The 12,019-nt window shown below is 42.2% G+C and overlaps 1 protein-coding gene across 1 annotated transcript in view; it reads right to left on the bottom strand.

Annotated features, from left to right (window-relative positions):
- Positions 1-60, bottom strand: part of LOC108571488 (cilia- and flagella-associated protein 43-like) — an 8,257-nt gene extending 8,197 nt beyond the window's left edge. The window contains 1 exon segment of the mRNA XM_017933544.1: positions 3-60. Within this exon segment, the coding sequence (XP_017789033.1) occupies positions 3-60 (58 nt within the window).
- Between the last annotated feature and the right edge of the window lie 11,959 nt (positions 61-12,019).

The raw sequence follows: 12,019 nt of genomic DNA, 5'->3' as shown, positions 1-12,019 counted from the left end.
AACGATTTCCTCGAGCTTGTTGCCGTGGATCCAACCTGGTTTCCAGTTGTCGTGGTTCATTTTCTAGAGAGTTCTTGACTTTTGACGGATAACCAGTGCGTGAGTAATTCTGTTTCGTGACGAGGTGTCGAAGGAAGTGGACAACCTCTTGGAAAATTGTTGAAATCGATTCGAGAAACAGTTGATGTTTGTATAGGGTGGTGCAAAAGTGTCTCGTGCGTTCCGTGTGCGAGGAAATTGTTCGAGGTGGAGTTGAAGAATTCTTCGTGAAGCTACTTTTACGTAACGTTTGAATATCGATAGTTATGTATCGATAATTTGAGAATCGTTAGATACATATCGATAGTCATAATTCGATAAATATCGATAACTTGAGAATTAATAGTTACCTACATATATATCGATAGTTTGAGAATCGATACTCATATATCGATAGTTTAAGAATCGATAGTGATATACCGATAGTTTGAGAATCGATAGTTATGTATCGATAATTTGAGAATCGTTAGATACATATCGATAGTCATAATTCGATAAATATCGATAACTTGAGAATTAATAGTTACCTACATATATATCGATAGTTTGAGAATCGATACTCATATATCGATAGTTTAAGAATCGATAGTGATATACCGATAGTTTGAGAATCGATAGTTATGTGTCGATAATTTGAGAATCGTTAGATACATATCGATAGTCATAATTCGATAAATATCGATAACTTGAGAATTAATGATTACCTATACATCGATAGTTTGAAAATCGATAATTGAAGAATCGATAGTCATATATCGATAGTTATGCATCGATAGCTATCGATAAGGTATATACATAGACGTGCATATCGAAAACGGTGAACAACTTATCGACACCATATCGATAATCGTCGGCAGTGCCTCTGCTTTCAAACTTTCATCCAGGAGAGGGTATAGATATAGGCAAGAACGACAAGATCTAAGTGGAATAGCGACGAAAGGAGAAGCGGGTGGTTTGGTTTGGTATAGAGTTCACCGGGAGCCTCCGTGGAAGAGTTTGGCAGGCTTAAGACAAAAGGTGATTAGGATACGCGCAGTCGATGGTGGTTTATAAAGACCCCCATAGCGTGGCGTGATGAGGTCAAGCAGCGGGGAGTCATCCGTATACCGAGGGCCGATCAAAAACTTATCCCTGCCACGTGATATACTGCCCGTGGATGCCTGCCAACCTTTCTTCCCCCCCACACACACACCGCCACCTCCTCTTTCTTCTTTTCCTCCCTCTGTTCGATGACCTGGCTGCCTACCAAAGCGCCTCGCTTTCTCAGCCGGTGATCGACTCAACGGTGACTTCGAATTATTCCAATAAGGAAATTCATTCGATCGTTCGACAATGTGAAGTGTCGATTTTTCGAAAGATTTACATTTTCTTTCCTCTTTTCCTCTTTTTCTTTTCCATTCGATGGAAGATCTTTCAACGGGTCTGTTGTACAGGGTGTCCGATTGTTCGCTGGTCCCCTCCGCACTTTCGCTTTGTTTAAATATTTTCAGAGGTGGCGGGAAACTCGACACACTTCCGCACTGGTGCTTGCTTTAACGTAATGTTACATTCCTATCGAAAGATGCACCGTTTGTGTTTTACTTCTCAAATTATTCTTCATTTCGTTTCGGTTTATTTTCGAAACGCGCCTTTGCAGACGCCGCTTGTGTCTTATTTTCAAATCTATAATATGTAACAGATATTATCGTAGACACTAAGCTCGAAGTCTGTAATTTTATTTTACGCTCGCGAGGAATTGCGACGACCATTTTCTCTTCTCCAGTCCTTCAAAAGATGCAGCCACAGTTCCTGAAGATTAATTAGAGTTTTCCAAATGATAGAGCACTGGAAAACGCAGAAATTTGGAAGTGTCGCTAGAGAAGAGAGAGAGAGAGAAGAATTGCGAAGAAAAATGGAGAAAGATCGCGGGGACCATGGACGGGTACGTGACCGCCATTAAGGCTGTCCACAAGAGTGGAGAGGAGGACGAAGGGTGGTTCCCACGCGTGTCGCGAACGAGGCGGGCAGCCGCGAGGACGTCGATAGGATCGGTCGTATGGCGTCGGGTTATGCAAATACGAGTCTCAGCGGGCGTCAATTTAATGGTGAGGCCACAGGACCACGCATCTTCGGGGCAACGGTTCGCCAGCGGAACGAGAGGAAAGAAGGGCCACGTAGTTAGATCGGTGGTTTGCCAGTGATGGACGTTCGATTCTCTCCCTCGCAGATTTCCGAGCAATTCTCCTTTATAAGTTACTCCATCTTCCAGCGATTTCGACCAATATGTACAGGGTGTCCAGAAAGATGTGACTAGAGCGGTAAAGTACAGGAAAAGGTTCTGTAAACTTGGTCTGAAACTTTTAGTGTGTTTAACTTTTCGCGGATGAAGGATTATGTACCATATTTTTCCATTTTTAACGTGTACAAGGTGTCCCTTTATTTGTCGGCTTCCTGAAAAGAGGCGACCAGAGAGAAAAATAGAGTACTCTTCGTTCAAAATAAGAGTAACCTCGTTTTGCGCATGGGACCAGAACGTCCAAACCCCAACTTAACCGCCTACGTTTTTCTCCGTCTTACCCTCTGCTGCGCCCTCTGTAGATGCGCAGAACGGAGAATCGGACGAAAGCGAGGTTACTCTTATTTTGAATGAACAGTAAAAGGTTTTATAAACTCGGTGTCAAAAATACTTAACCCTTTGTGGACGCTGAGATAGATCGCTACTTCAATTCTTCTTTAAACTGAATTCTGTCAAAATTTTTGTTATCCTCAAAATTATGGTAGTTTGGTTACCGCGAAATTAGTGTCGAAATGCGGATTTTTATGCGTTTATAGGAAATTTGGAGGTACAAACTGGCACGGAATGAACGTAATATGAAAAAATATCCGAAATATCTAAATTATAGTATATTTTATACTTATTGCATACTTTTTTAAATAAATTTGCACAAAAATCTGCAGTCTACATATCGCGAACAATAGGAAAAGAGAAGATCCACTTTCGAGACGTTCCGTGCTCCAGTTCCCCAAACGAAGTTTCTCACGGGCGAAAAAATGGCGGTCGCGTGGTCCCGTGAGAGCCTCCCTCGGCTTTTGGTCCCGTCACGGTGCTTTCGCGCTCTATGGCGGCGAGAAGAATGTTGTCCCGAACCGTTGGCGTGATACCCCTTTTCCTTCCTGTAACACCGTTGCGCGCACAGGTTCGAAGAGAAAAAGGCGAGCGAAGAAGCGACGCAAGTGCGATTTCCACTTCTGTTTCGTCCTTTTTGCCTCTCCGCTCTCGGTGATTACCGAGAGACGAGAAAAGGAAGGAGAGAAGAGAGGATTCTAAGTCGTTGCCGAGGTGGAGAAACGAGCCACGCGAAGCAACGTGGAAAAAGCAGAAGAGGGAAGATCGTTGATCGCGTTGCGTACGTACAGATCTTCTGTACTTCGAGATGCTTCAAGGGAATATAGTGGAAGTGTTGTTGGTAAATGGTGTTTTATGGTAGTTTGAATTTTACGAAATTTGCTGTTTGCAAAATTTTGAATATTTGGAAATCGAGGGATTAGAGAGAATTATGTGGAAACTGTAAGGATGCGTATAGTTTAACATGGCAGTTCGGATTTTATGAAGTTTGCTATTGTGGCTGAGCTTCTGTAAAATTTTGAATATTCTGCAATTGAGAAATTAAAAGGATTCGCGTGGTAACTGTAAGGAGACTATAGTAGAAGGACTAAATTAGTGAGCAGTGTTTGATATAGTGAAGAAATACTATAGTTCGTGAGTAGTGTTTAACATAGTGAAGAATTAGTGTCCATTATAGTGAAGAAATACTATAGTTAGTGAGTAAGTGTTTGGTCTAGTGAAGAATTAGTGTTCAATATAGTGAAGAGATACTATAGTCAGTGAGTAGTGCTTAATATAGTGCAAAAATACTATAGTTAGTGAGTAGTGTTTAACATAGTGAAGAATTAGTGTCCATTATAGTGAAGAAATACTATAGTTAGTGAGTAAGTGTTTGGTCTAGTGAAGAATTAGTGTTCAATATAGTGAAGAGATACTATAGTCAGTGAGAAGTGCTTAATATAGTGGAAAAATACTAGTTAGTGTATAGTGTTTAATATAGTGAAGAATCAGTGTCTAATATAGTGAAGAAATACCTTATCCAGTGAGTAGTGTTTGATTTAGTAAAGAATTGGTGTTCAATATAGTGAAGAGATACTATAGTCAGTGAGCAGTGCTTAATATAGTGGAAAAATACTATAGTTAGTGAATAGTGCTTAATATAGTGAAGAATCAGTGTCCAATATAGTGAAGAAGTACTTTATCCAGTGAGTAGTGTTTGATACAGTGAAGAATTAGAGTTCAATAGAGTGAAGAGATACTATAGTCAGTGAGTAGTGCTTAATATAGTGGAAAAATACTATAGTCAGTAAATAATGTCCAATATAGTGAAGAATCACCGTCTAATATATTAAAAAATTACTCCAGTTACCGAGTAGCGTTTACCGTATAATAAGTAAAGTACCATATTCAGCGAGTAGTACTTGATACTAGTAAAGAATGAAATATCGAGAAGAATTACGTGAGAACTGTAAAGAGGAATATATGGCAGACGGATTCTAAGTCGTTGGAGGTGGCACCGCGATCTCGGTAGAGAAACGAGCCACACGAAACAACACGAAGAAAGAAGATGAAGAAGAAGAAGAGGAGGCAGAGAGGGTGTAGCAGCCAGAGAGCAGAGGTTACTTTTAATGTCTCGCGTCACGCAGCCCAAGGCAGCGTGAGCCTCGCCTCGTCCTCCTTACTAATTTGGCGCCAATTTCCAGGCAACCACCCAAGCAAAAACTAACCGAACCATATACACCGGCTTCTATATACATACACTTGTACCGTGCACTTCACTTCGTGGGCTCTGATTAAATGCTACCCGCCGTCGCTTGCCCCTTCCTTATTCTTCCTCCTCTTCTTCGAGTCGTCTCCTTTTCACTTCTTCTTTCCGTTTTCGTTTTCGTTCGCGGTAGTTTTTCTTCGTTTCTTCTTCTTCTTCTTCTGGGCTGCTTCGTTTCGACCCCTGATTCCCACAGTGCACGGTGGACGCGTACCGTACCGCGGGCAGATCATTGGTTCGATGATGGGGACTGGCGCACGCATGCCTCTTACTCGCTGTGTTTCTTCTTCTTCCTTTTTTTCGCGTCTGTGAACCTCTTTGTGCTGGGACTTATGGAGGATTGTCTGAACGTTCTACTACGCTTTCGTTGATGTTCTTTTACTGCTTTTTAGGGCGATTTCGTCCTTTTTTGACACTGCTTAGGTGTTTTCTGTCTTCTAGCATCTCATTCTTGTGATTTTTTATTCTTCTTTTTTGTAGGGTTGGGCTGCTTTTTAAATTTTCTTACGAGGATTTGGCGTCTTTGGCGATTTCATTGATCTTCTGTTTTACGGAGCTCTTTACATATTTTTAAGAATTCAAGGCTTTATCTCAAACTTTCCTCTTTTTAAAAATTTCACTACCTTGTAGAGCTCTTCATATTACACACGTACCTCTGAAATTTTTCTGCCTCTTTCTTGCCCCTTCTTGAACAATTTCACCACTTTCCAGAGCTCCGTGCGTTACAAATTTGTCACAAATTAACTAATTACTACCTCTCCTCTCTTCTCTCCTCGCCATTTCCTGCAAGACAAAGGACCCTCCTACTCCCAAAAAAAAACCGGCGAAAGAAGTCGACAGCCATCTCCATCCTCGACGATTTCCTCCAGGGAGCAGCTGCACCAGCTATCCAAGTTGCACGGCGGCCGAACGCCAGATTATAGATGCTTCCTGGCCGATCACAGACAAACGTTTAAATCGCTAAACGTCGAATTAGACGCGATTCGACGGGGCGAGTGCTTCGTAAAAAATAATAGCCAGCCGCGTCTAGCCGCGGCTAGCTGCCGATTTTCGACGCTCTCTCGGCCTTAAAATACACGTAATTCCACGGACGTTGTTTCCATCTCCTCGAGACAGCTGCGTATACACTCTCCCTTCGCCCTTTCGAATTAATTCCCCGAGATCTGTAATCTGGCCACGATCAATCGAAAGAGCGCGTGTCCGTGCCCTCACGACCGATCGTTTTTTCGTCCAGCTTCGACCCTTTTCTTCTTTTTCGGGAGGATCGTTAGGAGCGTGGAAATTTGGGCCTTGGGCTTGCAACATCGTTCACGGTTACGGTCACGCTTGCTACGATAGTCTGCGAGATCGGCGAGAATCGGCTATCGCGTGGATGATAACCGGGGGTGAGGATAAAGTGGATGATTTTGTGGTTTGGTGGCTCCGCTGGCAATTTTCTGCTTCCTTTTTTCGGGCCACCTTTTTCGGCCTCTCGCGAATACCAAGAACGGGCGTTCGTATGTGCGATAGGACATTACGGATCGTGAGTTTAATCACGCAATGGAAGAGTGCGGTGCAATTCGGTTCGTTTATGTCGATGAAATTTCAAGATTCGTACGTTGTTTAGTCGTCCTGTTAGATTTACGGCGTCTTCCAGGCACGGGCCTTCGCAACAGTTGTAAATTTGGTAAAGTTCGATGCTTTTCTTTTCGTGGCTCTCGTCCACATTTGTTTGTTATATTTTAACTTCTCCGGTTTTTCGTCTCCACTTTGGTATGCTTTTGCTAGCGACGAAGCGCTGCCCAGACTTATTACCCGCTGCGTTTATTGCATCGAGACACGCGAGTTTCCGCGCGCGTCACTCAAGGGTGCGGACGACACTTGGCGGGCGTCCCTCTAGTTCGTTCTTTGTTTAATAGTTTGCCGATCGCGTATAGTCAACCACATCCCTTGTCGAAGTCGAAATTGTAACTAGCCAATCCGCGTGTCTCACCCTCGACAAATGTGTCCTGACCGAGGTATAGTGCGTATAGTCAACCACCTCCCTTGTCGAAGTCGAAATTGTAACTAGCCAATCCGCGTGTCTCACCCCCGACAAATGTGTCCTGACCGAGGTATAGACCGACGAACCTAAAGTGAAGCCTCTGACGTCACAGCCAAACAAAATGGAGGCAAAATAGGCGGTTCAGATCATCCCCACTACTCTTCGGTCTTACACTGCAGGCGCTTGAGGGGAAGTTGCGTTGTAGGTAAATGGTTTGGACAAACGAATTTGTCAGCTGTCGATAACGTAACACGGAAAACTAACAATTATTTGGTCGCCTTGTCCTCTTACCTACGGTGGCGCGTAAGACGTATTCAATAGCGCAGACGTTCATTTTTAAGCGACGCATACACGATAAATTGTTATTGTAAAGGAAGCCTCGGGAGATGTATTAATATTTTTTAACAGTTAGAAAACTGAAATGTAAATACTTTTTTCCTATTCCTGGATAATAAAAGTAGATTTCGGCGCATTAAATAATTGCTTAGGGAGCTAAAAAATTTCTGGCTGCAATGAAAAATAGCGTGCCACCACAGACCGACAGCCACTTTTTACAGCCAATGAAATCCATCAAACAGCCACTATTTAATGTTAAAATTTTGAAAAATTTGACAAAATCAGACGACATGTCCTCACTTTAACTGTAATATTTCGGCTTCGTTTAAAGATAATGTTTCGACTGTGGGCTCATTTCGTAGCAATAAACATAGCAATAATCGCTGCTAAAGTTTCAATTGCTAATTCGACACTGTTCCCACTCGTAGAATAACTTTGAAAAAATACCATTGGATTGCTTGAATTTTAAGCTGTAAAATAAGCTGATCGAAATAACAGAGACAATTTTGGGAACATGGGATAAAAAAATAAAGTCTACCATGATGCACGTCCTCTGGCGTCGTGCAGGCATCTGTTCGCCTGTTTATGGTGTCTGCGCGACGTAAACTGAATTTTTTTTCGAGCGCTTGAAAATATCATTCCGGTGAATTATCGACTGCTCGAACGAGACTCGATCGTCGTCTATTGTTCATAGAAGAGTAAGTGCGATAGCCTTATTCTATCCCTATTGGTTTACAAACAGCGAGCCGTCGCAAGTTCCCCTACAACTCCCACTTTTAGTCCCTGCGTGACGTCAGAGGCTTCACTTTAGATTTGTCGGACAGTACTTAGTAAAGCTAAACGGATTTCTTGGAACGCATGCAAAAGGAACATGTACGTCTTAGGAAGGCTTTAGATTTAATTTTTGTTATATTTATCTACAATTCCAGTATCTCCCACAAAAACTGTAAAATCGCTAACGTCTCTCCTCGCGAACGGAGAAGAAAATCGGTTTACGCAGAGACTTGATACGTTCGCGGCAACATTTGGTCCATCAAAGTCCTCCACCGGCGTGTTGATGGTGTCTGTAAAACACGACGCGGACCACACACACCGCGGCCAGGTCACTGGAAGTCAGTAACATCAATTAGCATTCGCGGGCGGCGAGACGAGACGAGACGCCGTGGTGTAACGCAGCGATCTAAAAAGAGGACGGCGTAAATGGCCGCGGATCTATGTATCGTCGGAGGAGCGCTGGACAAAAGGAGTCGCGCCACCATAGACCTCGCCGCACGATGACATATGAGCGAGCGGGGCCCTTTGTGCCGGCTTGAATACACCTTAAATTGGGCAACCAGCCGTCCGAGGCTACTGAATATCGCTGATACCGGTCACGGATGCTGAAACCGTTCCGCGATTTATCATTGGACGCCGCGCCGGTGCAGGCGCGGTGAGCCGCTTTGATTCGCGTGAAAATTCTACTTACCGAGCCACCGGCCCCCCGCGGTTGTGCCCGGTTTTTGCGTCTCACGATGATCGACGAGTGCAACGCGTTAGTCGTGCGGTGGAAGTGTGCGGGTTGATGTTTTGGTTGGGATCGTGATTGGTGTTTGGGTGTATTTTCGGGAAACTGAGGGTTTTAAGGTGGACGGGATTGAGTTGGTGGGTTTTTAGTGTTTTGGGGAGGCGTCGGGGTGATTTGTTGGGTTCAGGTTGGATTTTTGGTGTTTTGGGGAGATTGAGGGATTACTGAGTCGGTTGAGTTTGGGTTCTTGGTGTTTCGGAGACATGGAAGGGTGATTTGTTGCGTTCAGGTTGGGATTTTGGTGTTTTAGAGAGGTTGAGTATGGGGTTTAGGTCTTTCGGAGATACGGAAGGATGAATTATTGGGTTGAGTGTGGATTTTTGGTATTTCAGGGACAGGCGAGGGTGATAGATTGAGTTGAGATTAGAATTTTGAGGTTTTGTGGAAGTTGAGAAATGATTGACGAGGTTGAATTTGAGTTTTCGTATTCTTGGAAGTGGAGGGATGAATTATTGAGTTGAATTTGTATTTTTGGTGTTTTGGAGATATAGAAAGGTGATTTGTTGGGCTCAGGTTGGAATTTTGGTGTTTTGGGAAGGTCGAGTTTATGTTTTTGGTGTTTTGGAGATGTGGAAAGGTGGTTGATTGTGGATTTTTTGTGTTTGGAAACGCGTGAGAGTGATTGATCGAGTGAGACTAGAATTTTGGTGTTTTGAGGAAATCGAAGAATTACCGATGAGGTTAAGTTTGGATTTTTGGTGTTTTACAGAAATTTAAGAATGATCGATGAGGTTCACTTTGAATTTTTGGTGTTTCGAGGAACTGGAGAGTGAATCATTGGGTTGAAGTTAAAGTTTTGGTGTTTTCGAGACATGGAAGGGTAAACCATTGGGTTGAGGTTGGACTTTTGGTGCTTTGGAAAAGTGGAAGGGTAATCGACGTGGCTGAGTTCGTGTTTTAGTGTTTTGCAAATGTGGAAGAGTGATTGTTGGAATTGACTTTGTATTTTGGGTATTTTAGATACGTGTAAAGGTAATTGATTCAGTTAAGGTTAGAAATTTTGGTGTTTCCAGGAAATCCAGGAGTGATTACTAATTAGATTAAGAATGTAGAGTAAATAGAACAATGACTAAATGGCTCGAGTTCAGATTGTCAGTTTTAAGAAAGTGTAAGAATGATTAACTAGTTCAACCTACGACTTAAGTGCTCTATTCAAACTTACATAGTTTACGGCGATTAGCTTTAATTTCAACTTTCAAAATTTTCTTACCAAACTTCAATCTTGACCCACCCAAAAATGAAAATCTCCCAAAAATTCGTTTCTTCGAATTTCAACGAACATCGAACGATCCTCGAGCAGCTACGAAGAGGGATCGAACGGCGGTAAATCGGACTTGTAAATGGCGGTCGAACTTCCAGGAGGAATTCGGTGATCGACCCCTGACCCGCGCGGCCGCAAAAAAAACGGATTCCTCGCGGACGTGCGTGGAATACAGGGGGACGGGAAGGGATGTTGGTAAATCGCGCGTCCTCCGTAATATCCCGGCGGCTCGCCGCGGGCGAATCGCTCGCGAGGCCGAAGAATGTGAGCGTGACTGGTCGACTCGCTCGCGAATCGGCGAAAGTGCCGAGGATCTCTCTACGCCGCGCCGCGCCGCGATTCCGTTGCGTATGTACGGATGCCAACTCAACCGGGTATCTCCTCTATTTCCACAAATTTCCGCAGAATATAGCGAAGGTATCGATGACAAGTGATGTTTAATATAGTAGTTTGGTTGCTGTGAAATTTGGTATTACAGTTGGATTTTTGAAAAATGTTCAAAATTGAGAAAGTGAAGAATTATATAAGAATTGTAAGGAGACTATAGTAGAAGTACTAATGGTAAATAATGTTTAATATAGTAGTTTGGTTGCTGTGAAATTTGGTATTACAGTTGGATTTTTGAAAAATGTTCAAAATTGAGAAAGTGAAGAATTATATAAGAATTGTAAGGAGACTATAATAGAAGTACTAATTGTAAATAGTGTTTAATATAGTAGTTTGGTTGCTGTGAAATCTAGTATTGTAATTGAATTTTTGAGAAATGCTGAATATTGGGAAAATGAGAAATTAAAAAGAATTATATCAGAATTGTGAAGAGACTATAGTAGAAGTACTAATGGTAAATAGTGTTTAATATAGTAGTTTGGTTGCTGTGAAATTTAGTATTGTAATTGAATTTTTGAGAAATGCTGAATATTGGGAAAATGAGAAATTAAAAAGATTTATCTGAGAATTGTAAGGAGACTATAGTAGAAGTACTAATGGTAAATAGTGTTTAATACAGTAGCTTGGTTGCTGTGAAATTTAGTATTATACTTGGATTTTTGAAAAATGATGAATATTGGAAAAATGAGGAATTAAAAGGATTCATATGAGAACTGTGAGGAGACTACAGTAGAAATACTAATATAGTAGTTTGATTTCTATGAAATTTGCTACATTAACTAAATTTTTGTAAAACGTCGAATACTGAAAAATTGAGAATTTAAGGAGAATCAGGGCTACGTCAGAACTGCGAGGAGATTACAGCCCAAGTATAGTTAAATATAGTAGTTAATTTTTTTCAAATTTCGTACAGTAGTTGGGCCCCTGTAGAATGTGGAACTGGTGAATTAAGAAGAATCACGTGGGAACTAAGGAAACGATAGTTGAGATTCGATGAAAAACCGAATAAAGCGAGAGTTAAAGACTTGTGGGATCCGGCGAGTGTGAGAGATACGAGGGACGTGGAAACGATTACTCGAGAATGTTGCGTGTCGAATCCGACTGTTCTTCTTAGCGAGGAGGGGTCTGGATAGAACGATGCTGATCTTCCAACGAATACGCTCCGGGGACACGACTATATTCCAATTTCCCTCCAATTGAAATATCATCTTCCGCGGTGAAGCAAGCGGCGAATTAACGAATCCCAACAGTGGACGAAATTCACACCTCGATTACCGTATTTTTCCGACCATAAGACGCACCGCACGATAATATTATTAGGCATATAAAGATATTTTCAAATTCTTACTTAATTTATTTATTGTTAAAATAATTCGTACCAGCGATATTCAGTTCATCTCCACTCCCGGTACTATCGCTCGTCTCGTTATCGTCACCGTTCGAACTTCTCTAATAGCTTCGATACAGTATAAAGATTCGTGTTTTAATGTTACCTTCGGACGGTAAGACGCGCTCCAATTTTAACCCTTTAACCTACAACAACGTGTCAGACTCGTGAC

Source organism: Habropoda laboriosa, unplaced genomic scaffold (assembly GCF_001263275.1).
Source record: "Habropoda laboriosa isolate 0110345459 unplaced genomic scaffold, ASM126327v1 scaffold40, whole genome shotgun sequence".
Taxonomy (NCBI): domain Eukaryota; kingdom Metazoa; phylum Arthropoda; class Insecta; order Hymenoptera; family Apidae; genus Habropoda; species Habropoda laboriosa.
This window is presented reverse-complemented; position numbering and strand designations above follow the sequence as displayed.